We start from the raw sequence: 16,020 nt of genomic DNA, 5'->3' as shown, positions 1-16,020 counted from the left end.
GCTCCCAGTCTCTGCCTCCCTCCCTCCCTTCCTCCCGGGTCTCCCTCCTCCACGCCCCCATTCTGCCAGACCCCTACCACCACAGCCCCTGCTTTTCCTCACCTCTCTCTTCCACGCCTTCCCCCTCGAATCTGGACCCCAGCCCCAGCCCCCCTCCAGGTCCCGTTCCCGGGCCTCCTTCCCCAACCCGGCCTCCGCCGCACCTCGCCCCTCCTCGCGCCTCCCCCTCCCCCCGGCCCCCGGCCCCCGCGGCCCCGGCCCCGGCCCCGGCCCCGGCCCCGACCCGGGCCCGCGCTGCGGCTCCGGCCCTGGCCGGTAGGGGCCGCTCCTCGCGGCGCCCGGGGCCCCGCCGCGCCAGCCGCCGCCGCCCGCCTCCCCGCCCCTTCCCCAGCCGGCGCTCCCGTTACGCCGCGGAGCCGGGAGCCGGAGCCCGAGCCCGCGGCGGCAGCGGGAGGCGGAGACGGGGGCGCCCGGGCGGCGGGGCCTGCGGGGCCTGCGGGGGGGGCTGGCCGGGCCCGGCCAGGCCGCGATGGCGACCAAGAAGGCGGGCTCGCGGCTGGAGACGGAGATCGAGCGCTGCCGCTCCGAGTGCCAGTGGGAGCGGATCCCCGAGCTCGTCAAGCAGCTGTCGGCCAAGCTCATCGCCAACGGTACGCGCCGGGCGCTCCGGCCTGGGCTGCTGGAGGCGCCGCGGCCTCCGCCGATCACCGGGCCGGGCCCCCGAGGCGCGGCGGGGCGCGGGCAGGGGCGCGGCCGGGTCACGAGGGCGCTGCGCCCGGAGATGTGCGCGGCGGGGCCAGGGCCTCGGGAACCCGGGGTCCGCGGAGCGGCGCGGTGGGGGCCTCCGGCGGCCGAGGGCTTGTGCCGGGCGTCCCAGAGTTCCGGCGTGCAGGGCGGGCTTCTGCGGAGTCAGGGGGTGGGTGTCTCGGAGTTGGCTGCTGTACTGGGGTCCCAGGGGGTCAGGGGCCGGCCTAGGGGCTCTGAGAAGTTGGAGGTGATGGGGGGAGGGTGCGTCCTCAAGACTCGGGTGTGGATGTATGGGGATCCAGGGTGTGTGTATGGTGTACTCGGAGTCATGATGTATTTACGGGGGTCCTGCGAATGGGGGTGGTGAGCAGAGACCCCTGGGAAATATGCTCTGTAAACAGATGGCGTTCAAGGGGCTCCAGGTGGAAGCCCAGGCTTGGGGTGGGTGTGGGGTGGTGGTGGAAATCAGGTTGAGATGTGTCCCGGGATCCAGAGGGTAGGATGTCGAAGCTGTGGCTCTAGGGAGGTCAGGTTTGGGAATATGGGGGAAATAGAGTCAGGGGAGTCAGGAGGGAGAATATTGTGGAGAGAGGTGGCAATGTGGTTGAAGAATGTTGGGAAATGGAGTTGGGTGTGTGAGGGGCTTGGGGCCTAGAGGAAGAGGGGGTCGGAGAGATCCAAGGAGTAGGAACCTGGTGCCTGGAGTTAGTCTATGACCCGGTTGACTCAACTGGTTCTCATACTCAGTGGAATCAAAATTGCATCCAAAATGCCATTTCAGAGCATAGCTCCACGTGTCCTTATTTGTTTTGGAAGCAAGTATCCTTAATATTTGCTTGTCTGTTAGTGCCCGCCAAAACCGCAGGCACCAATGCACTGGCGAGAGGGCAGAGGTTTTGTCACATTTCATCTCAGGCTTCCTGAGGCTGGGTGAGCACATGTTGGCTGAACAAATGAATGAATGAAAGAATGAATAAATGACACTGTTCTGAGAAAGGACCGCCACACTGTTTTCAACCTTCTCGCCTCAAACTACCCAGAAATGGAGAGGGATGTCGTGTGTCCTCTTAAGGAATGGTTTATATTTGTGCCTTTTATAGTATCAGAGCCTCAAAATAAGAACTTGGTTTTGTGCACTCTCAACTGTGGTACCTTGCTTTGGGCCGGTATTTCCTGGGCAGATGCAGGTGCCACGATCATACCAGGGGCATGGAGGAAGCACAGACCTACCTGGGCTCAGCATGTGGAACATGTTGACTCTTCTCAGTTACGCGAGCATTTGAGGAAAAGGTGTTCAGTCCCCTGGGCCCCAGTGGCAGCCTGACCTTGCTGTCCCTGTAAGGGTCACGAGCTTGGCCTCTTGCTTCTCTTCCCCGTACCTGCGAAGTTTTCTTGTTTCTTCAGAGCTCGACAATCCTGGGTCTACTTTGTCACTTCCCAGCTGTGTGGGCATATAATACCTTCAGGGCATATTATACCTTCAGGGCATATGATACCTTCGTTGATCTTAGGATTAAATAAGTTCATTTGTGAGCCCCCTGGTTTTTCCCTTCAGAACCCACTTGTTTCCTGCTTTATTTACTCATTCAACCAGTATTTGCATGCCCACACGTGTCGGGCATCAACAGTGGTGAATAGCACTGACCAAGCTTCTACCGTTATGCGCTTACCTCCTCTGAGGAGACAGATGGTAAGCAAATATGGACATAGTAAACAAGGTAGCTTCAGATAGTGAGAAGTGATTAGAAGAAAACAGACAAGATCATGTGACTGAGAATGATGGGTAGGAGAGGTGGGGTAACTCAAACTATGGTGGTCTCTGGAATGAGAGGGTAGATGGGCTTCCAGTGGCATGAGCCGATCTTACCTTCACGGCCCCTCTAGGCTTGGCTCCCTTTCCAAGGCTTGGTCCCTAGAATCTAAGCCACAGTCATTAATGGGGCTTGCGGGGGGAGCAGGTTGTACGGGGCACAGTGGTCCATGGGTCTATGTGCAAGTTTGGTTTGGGGAAACTCATGAGAGAGAGACTTTTGCCCCAGAACCCACATGGTAAACAGCAGCCGTTGATGGCCAAAGGTCACACAGACTAGAAAAGGTCAAAGAGATTGCTCAGGAAGATTAAAAAAAAAAAGAAAAAGGATGAAACAAAACAGAATTATTGTGGCTTTCCTTTGGGGTTCAGAGAAGTGCTTGTAGGAGGGTCTTTCCCTTTCTTTGGCTGATGGGGGCTCCCCTGACTGGCAGTGGGGCGTCCTCCTGGCTTTGGGGGCACTAGACCCACCTGGGTGCCCTAGACCTCAAGTTTTGGGCAGATTTGGCAAAATCCCTAAGCTAAAACATTTGCTGTTTAGAATAAGGACAGCGAGTTAATGTCATGTTTATCATACTAAGACAGTTACTTTGAAGGCAACCACAGGCAGAAAAGGGCACAGTCTTTGGAACCAGCCAGACCAGTGCCTGAGTCCTGGACCTGCCACTTCCTAACGCTGTGACCTTGGTCAAATTACTTAACCACTCGGGGCCTCAGTAGTTTCATCTCAGAATGAGGATTAAAAGACTTACCGTGTAGGGGTTGTTATGAGATTCAAAGGAGTCTAAAGACTCCCAGGGCTAGCCACAGAGCCTGACGCCTTAGTAGGCAGGCCCTTCATTCATTCACTTATTCATTCATTCCACGAAAACTGAGTACTTGCCAATGTGCTAGTCACTGTTTTAGGCACTGGGGATCTACCAGTGACCACATCAGACAAACATCCCTGCCCTTATGACACCCACATTCTAGTAGGGAAGGGGCAGGGAGACAGATAAAATCATGAAGTAAAATGTACAGGATGTCAGATGGTGGTAAGTGGTATGAGAAGAATAAAGAGGGGAAGAAGGAAAAGTGCTTTGGGGTGGGGTGGGGGTGGGGCTTGTTTAAATGGGTGGCCGGGGAAGGCCTCTGATGGGAAGGCAGCATCTGAGATAAGAGCTAAGTTGGTGGAGTGTGTTCCAGGGAGGGGACTTCCAGGGCAGAAGCCTGGTGAGGGCAGAGGGGCGGCAGGGCCAGATGGCATGGGGCCTCATGGGTCATGGTTAAGGCTTTGGGTTTTCTCTGAGTGATGTGGGAGCCCCGGGAAGGTTCTGAGCAGAGGAGTCACTGGTTCTTGCGCTCCCGCCTGCAGCGAGCCTCTCCGCTCAGCACGTCAGCGTCTGTGCTCGGGCATGGCAGCCCCTCCCCATGGAGGCCGGTAAATAGCGGACACTTTCAGAGCCTGCTGCTCCAGCCTGACTCCTTTGAGATAAATTGGTTTAGCTAGTTTTGCCAAGAGGTGTATAAGGAAGAAAAGGGCCAATGCCAAGCTGGAAACAGAGCCCAGAAGTTCCTTTTCTGCCTCACACCCCACTGCAGTCACTGTTTTTAATCACTCCATCTCAAGGAACTGAAATGTGTGGCAGCTAAATGCCAGGCCCTGATGAGTTCCAGCAAGAGAGCGGGGATGGGAATACATACAAGCTAAGGGGGATGGGCGAGTCCACTCAAGCCCAGGCTCTTGCTACCTCAAGTGTGGTCAGGGGTCCAGCAGCATGGGCATCGTCTGGGAGCACGTGAGGAGCGCACACTCTCGGGCCCCACCCCAGACCTGCAGGGGATTGGTGGGCACAGGGAAGTGGGAGGGGCCCTGGCCTGGAGATGGTGTGGCCGCCCGAGGGGTCAGGGGTGAACATGGAGAACTGCACATCGGCTTCTTGTCGGCTCACAGGTCAGCCCTGGCCGTGGGAGGGCAGTCCCAGCTGGCTTCTCTCCCCAGAAGGTCACCCTCTAGCCTCCTGGTGGTTAGGTTCACTGCTGTGTGAGAAAGTGCCCCTGGGCTTCAATTCGGACTCTGGCTGGCTGGGTGACCTTGAGCCAGTTACTTAACATCTCTGAGCCTGCGTTTCCTCATCAGTAATATAGGGTTAATAATACCTAACCCATCAGGATGGCTGTGAGGATGAAATGAGTTGATATATGTTAAACTTGGTATACGCAAAATACTGGTGTTCACTCCCTCCTGCTGACTCAGCACGACCCTGGGCAAAGCAGGCCAGGTCCTGGCTATCACCTGGTTGGGAAGAAGTGTGGGAGACCTCGGGATGACACACGTGAGCTGGGCCTGGTCAAGACCTCCGCATATTTCAGTAACAGAACAGGCCTTTTGGAGCCTGCACCCGCCCCGAAAGACAGCCGCTCGCTCTGAGGCAATGTCGGCCTCTCCCCACTTCCCCAGGCTGCTCAGCTTCTCAGACGGGCTCAGTCGCTGAGCTCACTTAGAGCAATTAGGCCCTGATCATAGTGTCTCCTGAAGGGACCATCGCCCCTCTGGTTAGGTGTGATTTGGGGTTACTTTACTTACCTCTTGGTGAAGGGTAGGTAGGGAAGTGGTGCCTGAAACAAAGAATATTTAGGGGGCAAAGTTTGGTTATAAAATGTACTTAGACCTTTGAGTGAGAGTGAGGTTCTCGCCTTTGCCAATAGCTGATATTCCTGTGGTTTGAAGGAGGGCACGGGTGGCATTGTGGCTTCCCCTTTCGGAGGAGGGCCGGGCTCGCTCAGGCCCCTGGAGATTTCCCAGAGAGGCAGAGAGGTAATGGTGGATGGGGGGCCCCTCTGCCCGCCCGAGGGGCTTCTTAGGAAACAAGGCTGAGGTGTATCTGAGAGCCTGCAGCGGGGTGAGAAGGTGGCCCTGACGTGTAGGAATGGCTTCTTTGGACACTCCTGGGGTACGGCAGACTCTCGGGAAGCCCCCAGACACAGGGGAAGGAAACTTAGGAGATGCTCCCTCCTGGCTTTCCCAGGCCAGCGTCCTGCTTTCAAATGCTCTGTCCTGCTGTCCTCTGAAGGACATGCCTTTGTGGCAGACCACACGTCCTGATTTTTGGATCCAGAAGATTCACTTATTCCACAACGCACATGGGTGGCTCTGAGCTGGGCATTGGGGCTCACGTGGTCGCTGTGGTCAGGGCAAAAACACTGTGATGTTGTGGCTCCACACAGTGGGACTGGGGCTGCTCAGCTCCTCCTGCACGCCCCCCCGGCCCCCCCCCCCGCCAGCCTCCAGGGCACAGGAATTTCAGGCTCCGAGTGGAGAGGAAGGAGGATACCCGACATCCATCCGCTTGGCCAGCCAGCCTTTCCAGCCTGACCTCCATCCCCTTGGTGCGCGGGGCCCCTCCGTTGGCTGGTTTGGCTCCTGGACCTTCTCGCTCCCCTTGCTTTTCATCTCTCACCTGTGCGCAAGCTGTTGGGCTCCAGAGCCCTCTCTGCAGGTCAGAAGCCTAGCCATCTGTCAAGGTCTGGTTCAGGTTCCTCCTAGCTGTCCTTCCCTCACAGAAAAGGCTGTTGGCCTCTGAGAAGACAACCACAGAGAGTTAGAACCAGATGGGCCCTGAGCGATCACACTGGATAACAGTTTTCACACTGTCCTGTCGAGAAAGCACCCTGGTGACCAGGTGGGCAGGCCTCACTCACTGGAGCAGGTACATTTTCCCTTAAAGTTTCCTTTGAAGGAAGGGCTAATGTGCTTAAAAAAACACATTTGAAACCCACTGATCTAGTCCAACCTCCCCATCTTATAGATGAGAAAACAGGCCCAGAGAGAGCGATGTCTTCCTTAAAGCCACCAGCCGGCGATGGCAGAGGTGAGCAGAGTGGGTCAGAGGTCTGGACCCGGGGTCAGAGTGTTGCTCTGCCTTGTGAAACCCCATGTGTAAAGTGGGGACACACGTCCAAAATTCCTTTTCTGAAACCCTTGGGGCCAGATGTGTTTCAGGATGCAGAATTTTTCAGAGTGCAGTGTATATACTGGACATTACGTGACACTCCCCCTGGGGTTAGTGGCAGTGCTTCATGAGAAAACAAGCAGTATTTCTGCATCAAAACATATCAACAGTCATTGCAAAAGGGATAAATAGACTCCAAATAACCTTACATTGGTTCAGTTTAACTGCCCAGTAAGTTAACAACAAAACCCAGCTTTTGGTTTGTAGAGAGGTCTGGATTTTGGAAATTATGGACAAGGGATCGTGAACCTGTAATGACAGTGCTAAACTGGTAAGGTGGCTGGAAGGACCACATAACAACAGAACAAAACAAACAAGCCAAAGAGCACCTGAAAGTGCTTTTAGCCCGGGGCCTGCACAGAGTAAGCCCTTAGCAGAGATAGCATGGGTTGTCTCGTGGTGGGTGCTAGCGTCTCCCACCTCCCCGCTCAGGGCCGCTTCCCCTCCCCACACAGTCTGCTGGGCATGTGCCTGGTCTTCCCACTGTGGTGGCCCTTCTGAAGGGCAGAGGGTGTGCTCCTGCTTTAGTGGGCCACCAGCCTCCTAGCCCACCCTGGGTGTGCTGTGTCGAAGTGGCCCGCAGACTTTTCACCAGGGGAGGCTCCTGACCGGTTGGAACCGGTCTTTCAGGAAGCAAGGCTGAGGGCCTTCCAAAATGGATGTGAGGGCCAAGGTACAGGTGATGATCCCGTCCCTGGGAGTGTTACGCTGTGGGGACTGGTGTTTACCTGTGGAGTTGGTGGTGTCCATCCAGCATTCTCCGCCTCCACTCATTTTGCTTCTTCCCAATTGAGCCCTGATTTTGTTCAGCGGTCGGCCCCTCTGAGTGCCATGTGTTTTATGATAGGTGGGCCTTGGCCCCAAGGGTCTACCCCCTTGCCTGTCATTGGTTGAGGCATGAGCATGTGACTCAGCTCCAGCCCATGAGGCATCAGAGACATATGTTGTGGGAGGGGGCTTCTGGGAAGGATTTCTTCATGCTTAATAGTGACGTACATGCTTAAGAGGGAGGAAGAACGTTCCTCTTCTTGCCCTGGAAATGGTTCATGCTTTTGAGACGTGGAGCTGCAGCCATTTTGTGCCAGGAGGCACTTGGCTCAGGAGTGAGGGGGGCTCCGTGGGTTATGGAGGGTGGGGACACGGCGACACAGGGAGATCCTGGTCATGCTGCCGAGCTGCTGACGCTCCGTGCGTGCAGCGGGCCTTCCCTGGACTTCCTGTTACCTGAGATGATAAACGCCTTCTTGTTGAAGCCTTGTTGAGCCGGGTGTTCAGTCATTACTTGCTGCTGAAGGCGTTCCAACTGGTGCACCTCTTCGCTTACCCAGAGCACCTGCCGCCGGCCGGCTTTGCACCAGGCTGCACCCAGAGGGCCTTTGCTCGTGATTCACGTTGCCCTCAAGTGGGTGGATTCCTGCCCCTCTGGGTGACCTTGTGCTTGGCAGGTGGTGGAGGGTTCCAGACCTTTGACTTATGCGAAAGCCCTTGCTTCCCATCTGAGGAGCCAGGAAGAGGGAAGAGGTCTTTTTAATTTTGAATTTTTATACAATTTGGAAAATTTACTTTCCATCTACAGTCATTACAAATATTGGCTATATTCCTCGTGTTGTACAATACATCCTTGAGCCTATCTTACACCCAATACTTTGTACCTCCCACTCCCCCACTCCTGTATTGCCCCCTCCCCCAACCTGGTAATCACTAGTTTGTTCTCTATATCTGTGAGTCTGCTTCTTTTTTAAAAACAAAAAAATTTATTTATTTTTTAATAAATTTTTTAATTTACTTTCGGCTGTGTTGGGCCTTCATTGCTGTGCGCGGGCTTTCTCTAGTTGCAGTGAGTGGGGGCTACTCTGTGTTGCGGTGCGCGGGATTCTCATTGCGGTGGCTTCTCTTGTTGTGGAGTGTGGGCTTCAGTACTTGTGGCTCATGGGCTCAGTAGTTGCAGCTCACGGGCTCTAGAGCACAGGCTCAGTAGTTGTGGCACATGGGCTTAGTTGCTCCGTGGCATGTGGGATCTCCCCGGACCAGGGCTCGAACCCGTGTCCTCTGCACTGGCAGGTGGATTGTTAACCACTGCGCCACCAGGGAAGCCCCTGTTGTGTTGTTTGGATGCCACATATAAGTGAGATCACGCAGTGTTTGTCTTTCTCTGTCTGACTTATTTCACTTAGCGTGATGCCCTCCAGGTCCATCCATGTTGCTACAAATAGGAAGAGGTCTTCTGAGACGTCTCAAAACCATCCCCGTCAGCCACCAAGATGAGACTGGGCAGAGTTTGGCGCGCGGGTGAGATGAGAGCCACGTAAACTAGAAAGGGCAGCCGCAGCCACAGGAAACCTGGTGGTGTGGCCTCAGCCCCTGCTACCCTCCAGGCTTGTCTGTCCCTGTTCATCGAGCACAGCGCGTGGTGGAGGTACCAGCACCAGGCAGGACAGATGTTTCTTGGTCCTTTCATGGGCCTGCCAGACCCAGAGTCAGAATCCCCAGGTATTTTCCCTCTGAGTGACCTTGTGCACATCACTTGAAGCACTGAAACCTTAGTTTTCCCGACTTCATGGGTGTTAAAACAGTGCCAGTACGGAGGGAGGATGAACAAGCGTTCCTTGAGCTTCAGCTGTGGATTCTGCGCATGAACTTTCACGTGGATCCCGGTTAATCATCCCAACAGCCACGTGGGGAGTGGGGTCGGGGCTGTGATTCCCATTCAGGGCACGAGTAGACCGAGGCTTGGAGATGTTCATAGAACAGGACTCTAGCCCAATTACGACTCTAGTTCCATTATTCTACACTAATGTTTTTTTGAACTTTTCAGATCAGAGAATCACCGAGCTGGCTTATTAGAACCCAGTTTGTAGGGCTCCACACGTGGTGATTCTGATGCAGCCCGTTTGGGTTGGGGCCTAGGCTTCTGCACTCTTTATAAGCTCCCAGGTCTTGCCAGTTATGCAGGTCCATGGACACGCTCTGAGCTGCACTGAATTAAGGGAGCTCAGACAATATGGATTGCCAGACCTCTCCTCTAGGGTGGCGATTCTCGGTCCAAGATGCGGACTGGAAATCTGTATTTCAAAATTCAGCCTCTGGTGATTTGTGTCACCAGGCATGTCTGAAAGCCCCTGCCCTCAGCCACCATTCTTAGCATTTAAGGAGCACCTCCTGTGGAGCGGGGCGGGGGACGCTGCACCAGAAGACGTAGAGCGAGCCGGTCACCAGCCACAGGAAGCTTCCCACTCAGGGCAGTCCCTCAGCCTCTGGGCAGCTGACTCACCTGGGGCTGCTTAGTAACTCGGAGTCACAGGCTGGGTCCGAGCTTCTGCTTCGGGAAGTCTTGGTGGCGTCGGGTTCAGGGAACAGGGTTGTTAACCGGCACCCGGGGGATTGTGGCGCAGGGAGTTCCCGGACCACACTGAGACATGATTGTCCAAGTGGTGGGACAGTGTCACCTGCGGCCTGAGGAGAACAGTGACAGCATCACTGAAGGCTACAGGGTGCAGCTGGGTTACTGGGGCTGAGGGTGGTGGGTGAGGCCTGGCAGAGCGTGGCTTTAGGCGGCCTCTCCTGGTCTTAGCACCGAGAGTCCTGTGTCCCAGAGCCCCCTCAGTCCTAGGCAGTGGGACAGTAGTTCACCCTCTTAGGCGGATGGAGTTATTTTAGCAAAGAGGAAAGGAACCTAGTACAGGAGAAAGCGGTGGATTTTGCCCTGTTAGATCCGGGTTCAAACCCTGGGTCCGACACTTACTGCTCGTCCGGCCTTAGGTGAATTACTTAGCTTCTCTGAGCCTCAATCTTTATCTCAAAGGTTACTTTGAGGAACAAATAAGATAATGCAGTTTCTAGCACAAGCATTATCTCAAGCAGCCTCACTGCATCAGGAGTATTGTGTGTGGAAGGAGGGTAGAAAGTTCCAGATACTCAGTCCTTTACAGAGTGTGGACGAAGTGGGCAGGACAACACTAATAGCAATGATAGCAAAGATGCTTAGTGGCGGTGGGGTTCTTGTTGTGCTGAGAAGCTGACAACAACCCGTGTTTGCTGGGTCACAGAACTAGTAAGCGCTTCAGCCCAGGTCTGACAGATGCCTCAGGCCTTCTCTTCCAGCCACCCATTCAGCACCCAGTAAGCCTGGGGTAGGACGTAGGGGTGCTGCCATGGGTAATGGGGACACGAAGATGAATGAGACCACGGGGCTGGCCACCCCAGGAGGGCACGGCCTTTTGTTCTCTTGTTCATTGCTCTATCCCAAGCACCCATCACATGGCTGGCACACAGTAGGTACTCAACTAATTCTTCAACGAACACCTTGGCCTGTGCTCTGGAGGAGTTAACTTGGATTCATTTACTCATCAGACACCTACTGAACACCTCCTGGGTGCCAACCCTGTCCTGAGGGCCCGGAACACGAAGATCGCTGAGTCCAGTACATGGAGACTTGGCAGACTGGGCTCGGGGCTGGGGGTGGTGGAGGGACTGGGCTGTGGCGGCCCCTGGGGAGGGAGTGTCCACCCGCACGTGGTTGCACATCTGAGTCTCTTGGTGTCGTCCTAGCGCGACTGGCCTGGGCCCGCCTGGGGCTGATGGATCGCTGTTCGGGCTGGCTGCCTGTGGCCTTCTCTCCCTGTTTCTTGGGCAACTGCAGGGTGGACACTTGCTGGGAGGCCCATCCCAGGGAGGGTTTCCGGTCCCCTCGCTGCCCCCTTATCCCTCTTTCCTCCTCACGTTCAGGCTGGCTCAGCCCCGTTGCTGCAGGGCCGGGATCCATTGAGGAACTGCCCCCTCTGGCTCTTGTAGGTTCTGAAGCAGCGTTCTCTCAAGTTAGCCAGCCTTGGAGGGGTGTCCACTTGGTGAGATGATACCCCTGAGGGGTGGGTGGTGCCCAGCCCAGGGACCTACAGTCAATGCCACCCTCCCTTCCCTGGTCCACCAGGCACCAGGCCAAGGCAGTCAGCTCCCCACTGAGTCTTGGGCCTGGAGGCCTGGGAAAGTGGGTCTCCCTGGCCCGTTGTAGCCGCCGCACACCCTGTGGCAGCCTCCCCGCCCTGCCCCAGCACACACGCCGGTGGTGTCCAGTCACCCTTCTGCCTGGAGTCTCACTTGGAGAAATTCCTCAGGCCCCTCAAACCTCACTTGCTTCTCACACCCTCCTGAGTGTCCCTGCTGGTCTTTGCACACCACCGCACAGGGCTTGGTGGTACCCGCCTCCCTACAGACCCTACCCCTTGGAGGCAAGGACTGGATTGGGGCTTTGGGTCTTCAGGAGGAACTTGCTGAGTCCGTGTGGGTGTACGTTTAACAAGCCTGTGTGGGGCTGGCTTCCTGAGAGAGCCATTTCCAAGCCTTCTGGGCTGGCCTGATAACAGCCCCCCTGCCCGCTAGACTCACTTCCTGCCCTGCGGAGCTCTGGGGACAGGTCAGGCCAACTCCAAGCTCATGACTTTCAAGTTACCTCGTCTCTTCTTAGACGAGGTTTCTCTAGGGGAAGTGTGTGCGTGCGCGTGCGTGTGCGTGTGTGTGTGTGTGTGTGTGTCCAGCATACTCGTCTACTCTGGCAGCGCGGAGGAAGCGTAGTCTTCTGTTCCCGCATGTTCCTCTCCCGTCCTGTCCCTCAGCTTCTGCGTTGTGTGTGGATATGAGCAGGCATTGGCATGAGGCCTGGACCCTGGCCATCCCAGAATGTCGTTTCTGCCAGCTTCTTCTGAGCTCCTTACCCTTTGCCTCATGCCATCTTTGCCTGTCAGTAAGAGTTCCACAGTAGCCGGGCCCTCCGAGCTGGGTCACAATTTAAACAAAGCTAGTGGAAGGGGAGCAGTGGGGCCTTAGGTAGACACGGGGAGGTCTGGTCTCGGTGAGCGTCGTGCCCCGACTGTGTGCCAGGCACCCCGGCGGAGGGAGCTGTGTCTCCAGAGACTAAGGTACTTGGTTGGGCCGTGTCTGTGGAGGGGAGACATGCTTATTGATTGACTCGTTCCAGAAATGTGTATGGGACGCCTGCTGTGTGCTGAGCATTGGCGGTGGAGTGTGAATGTGAGAGCGATAGGAGGGAGGGCAGAGCTAAGGTGGTAAGTTACAAGGATCTTGGCTTTCACTTTGGGTGAGGGGGGAGCCATTGTAGGGTTTGAGGGGAGGGGTGACCTGACCCGACTTAGATTTGAAACAGGTGTAGGGCATGTAATCCATATTTTCTAGTCAAGGTGTGTGCCCTTTTCTTCCCCATCCTCCACCGTGGCAGTGTCCCTACCCTGGTTCGGCCCAGCTCTACCTACCCGTGGGTCTGGCTGAGGAACGCCCTCACCTTGCTGACCACGTGCCCCTGGTGAACAGTGACCTCACCAAGGCACTGCCCCTCCTCCAGTAGGTCTGCGTTCCCCCTTTCCAAAATGTCTGTCGCACGCGTTCTTTTCTCTTCTTAGACCCTGTACGTCCTCTGAATGCCTTGCTGTCACCCCTCGCTCATGACCTTGCCTCATTCTTTGTTGAGGAAATAGAAACAATCAGGAGACCAGCTCGTTTCCTCCCCGCGAGTTGACCCGCTTTCCTCCTGGCCTGCTTGGGGGCCTCAGTTCCTTCCAAAGGCCTGCAGCCCTGAATCCCTTCCGTCCTCGCCTTCCCAGATTGGCCTCTGCAGTCCACTCTCTGCCTCCCTGGATCAATTCTCTGTCTCTCTGTCTGGCTCTCCTGGACCATGCCCTGTAGGATGCACACATGCCCTAGACTTCCTATTGGAACCATCCTCAGCCCTGCATCGCTGTCTAATTACTGCCTCATCTCTCTGTTCCCTTTTGGCAAAGGCTCTTTGGAGAATCGTCATCTCCTCTGCTCACCCTGGCTGGGCTTGTATCCCCTGGGCTTCCCCGAGACTTCTCATGTTAAGGTCTCCCGCCCCCCTCCACCCCAATGTTGCCTCCATGTTGCCAAACGTAATGATTATATTTATGCTCTTATCTTCCTGGATATTCCAGCTGCTTTGAACCCACTTGACCACTTCCTCTTTCTGGAAACTTCTAACCTCAGTCTCTCTTTCCTGGTCCTTCTCACTTAGTCTCCCGCAGCTTTGATGTGGACCCTCGCCCACTGACATGATTTCTCTACTTGGATATCAAGTGTCATTTAACTTGGTTAACACAGAACTCTTGGGTATTTTCTTCCTCACCTCAGTACATGGCAAAGTGGTACCGCTGTCCGCTCCACTGTGCAATCTAAAATCTAGAATTTACCTTTAATCCTCTCCTCTCCTCAACCCTTGTGCATTAGTTTCCTGCTGCTGCTATAGCAAATTACTGCAAATTTACTGGCGTAAATCAATACAGATTTGTTTTCTTTCGGTTCTGGAGGTCAGAAATGGGAAATGGGTCTCAGTGGGCTAAAATCAAGTGTCGGCGGAACTGCATTCCTTCCGGAGGCTGTAGGGAGGAGACTGTGTCCTTGCCTTGTCCAGCCTCTACAGGCTGCCTGCACTCCTTGGCTTGCGGCCCCACCTCCATCTTTAAAGCCGGTGGTTCAGTGTCCTCCAGTCTCTCTCACTCTGCTTCCATCATCACGCCTTCTTCTCTGACTCTGACCCTCCTGCCTCTCTCTTCTAGGGACCCAGTGTGCCCACCCAGATAATCCAGGAGAATCCTCCCATTTCAACATCCTTAACTTAATCACGTCTGCGAAGTCCCTTCTGCCAGACAAGGTGGCATATCCACAGGTTCCAGAAGTTAGGACATAGACGTCTTGATGGGGCGAGGGGTGGCTACTATTCTGTCTGCCATACCTCCAGTCCATTCCATTAGTTAGTCTGGTTTATGTTCTCTCCAAACTATGTCTCAGTCAAACGATTTCTCCCTCTCTGTGCTATTTCTCACCACTTACCCTCTTGTCCAAGTGTCTGTCACCTCTCGCCCGACTACTACGGCAACCTAACTGGCTCTGCCTTTGCCTCTGCCATGCTCCAACCCCAAGTTCATTCTCCACACAGCAGACAGAGGGATCTTTCCAAAACCTACATCAGATCATTGCACACCCCCATTTACCCGCAACCCCCAACCAAAGACTTGCGATTGCACTTAGAGTGAATGCCAGACTCCTCACTGCAGTCTATGAGAAAGTTCATGATCGCCTCTCTGTCTATCCCCATCTTGACCTGTTCCCTCTTTTCCAGCTACGCTGGCCTTCTTGCTGTTGCTAGAACACACCAGCTGTGTCCCCACCTAGGGCCCTTACATGAGCTCAGAGGATGCTGTTCCCTCAGCCATCTGCATGGCTGACTAGCACATCATTCAAGTGTCAAACGCCTCTCCGTGGAGACTCTTGCTCTGGTCTGACCACCCAGTTTCAAGTAGCCATACACTTGCTCACTGTCACGCCACCCTGCTTTAGTTCTCTGCACATCTCTTACCACTGTCTGGCCTTTCTCTGGTTTGTCTCTGTCTCCTCTGTCCCGAAACGTAAGCTCCCTGGGGGCAGAGGCCTCTCCTGTCTCATTCGCTGCCGCACGTCCTGGCGCGGGCTGGCCAGTGCCTGCACGTGCAGAGCCCTGGGAGGTACATGGTTAGCTCAGACGGAGGGAGCGGAGGAAGCTTCTCCCGGTGGACCCTGAAATGCATCTCAGACGATGCCTTGAACTTTGGCAGGAGAAGGGAGGCAGGCACGGCATGTCCAGGCACCCTCTGGTGAGACACGGCCTTGGAAGGATGCTGAGGGCCTGGAGAGTGTGTGTGAGAGGCTGGCGGCCCAGGGAGAGCGGGTGCTCGTTTCTCAGTAGTAACTGCAGACTTAAAACATCTTCACATGGTTCTGAGATGGTGGAGTACGTCGTGGGAAGCCCTCTGTGGGTGCCCAGACCAGCTGCTCTAGATTCAGAGTACACTGTAACACGGGCCATCTTTTTTCCTTTTAAATTAGCCAGTTAATACTTTCTAGGTAACGAATGTACGTGGTTATTAAGACCTAATAATGCAAAGGAGTATATAGTGAAAGTAGCTGCCTCCTTACATCATCTCCGTGTCCTCCTGCGCCCTTCCACTGAAGCGACCATTCCTGGGTGCCCTTTCAGAAACACTCTGTGTACCTGTACCTTTATAAGAAAGTATATTGTTGGTTTTTGGCTTTTACACACAGTAGTGACATACTGCACTCCCTGTTTTGTATCTGTCTTTGAGTTGTTATCTATTACTCTGTAACAAACCATCGGAACACTTAGTGCCTAAAACAACCACATTTTATTGTTTTTCATGACTCTGGGCTTCTCAGAGCTTGCTCCTGCCTCGGTGGCCGGCCGTGGGTCAGCTCAGGGATGCTGCTGCCCTTGGCGGGGCGCTCTTACCTGGCTGGGTCTCACCTGAGACAGCTCAGCTCTGTTGCACGTGACCTTGCAGCCTTCTAGGTCCAGGCCAGCCAAGCGTGTGCTCATGGTGGTTGCAGAGAAGCAAGAGGGAAGTGGAAGTGCATAAGCCCTTTTCTGAGCTTCTGTGTGCATCAGATTTGCTC

The 16,020-nt window shown here is 55.0% G+C and overlaps 1 protein-coding gene across 8 annotated transcripts in view; it reads left to right on the top strand.

Moving 5' to 3' along the window:
* Positions 1-326: 326 nt before the first annotated feature.
* TTC7B (tetratricopeptide repeat domain 7B) overlaps positions 327-16,020 on the top strand; it is a 238,036-nt gene continuing 222,342 nt past the window's right edge. For 3 of the 8 annotated variants that reach the window (XM_049706986.1, XM_049706982.1, XM_049706984.1), the window contains exon 1: positions 328-650. In XM_049706986.1, the coding sequence (XP_049562943.1) occupies positions 530-650 (121 nt within the window). In that variant the 5' untranslated portion in view covers positions 328-529. Of the gene's footprint in view, positions 651-16,020 lie in introns of all 8 variants that reach the window. The other 5 variants (XM_049706981.1, XM_049706980.1, XM_004262336.3 and 2 more) reach the window with 3 other exon arrangements.

This window comes from Orcinus orca, chromosome 2, assembly GCF_937001465.1.
Source record: "Orcinus orca chromosome 2, mOrcOrc1.1, whole genome shotgun sequence".
Taxonomy (NCBI): Eukaryota; Metazoa; Chordata; class Mammalia; order Artiodactyla; family Delphinidae; genus Orcinus; species Orcinus orca.
The sequence above is the reverse complement of the archived record's forward strand: the minus strand, read 5'-3'. Positions and strand labels throughout refer to the sequence as shown.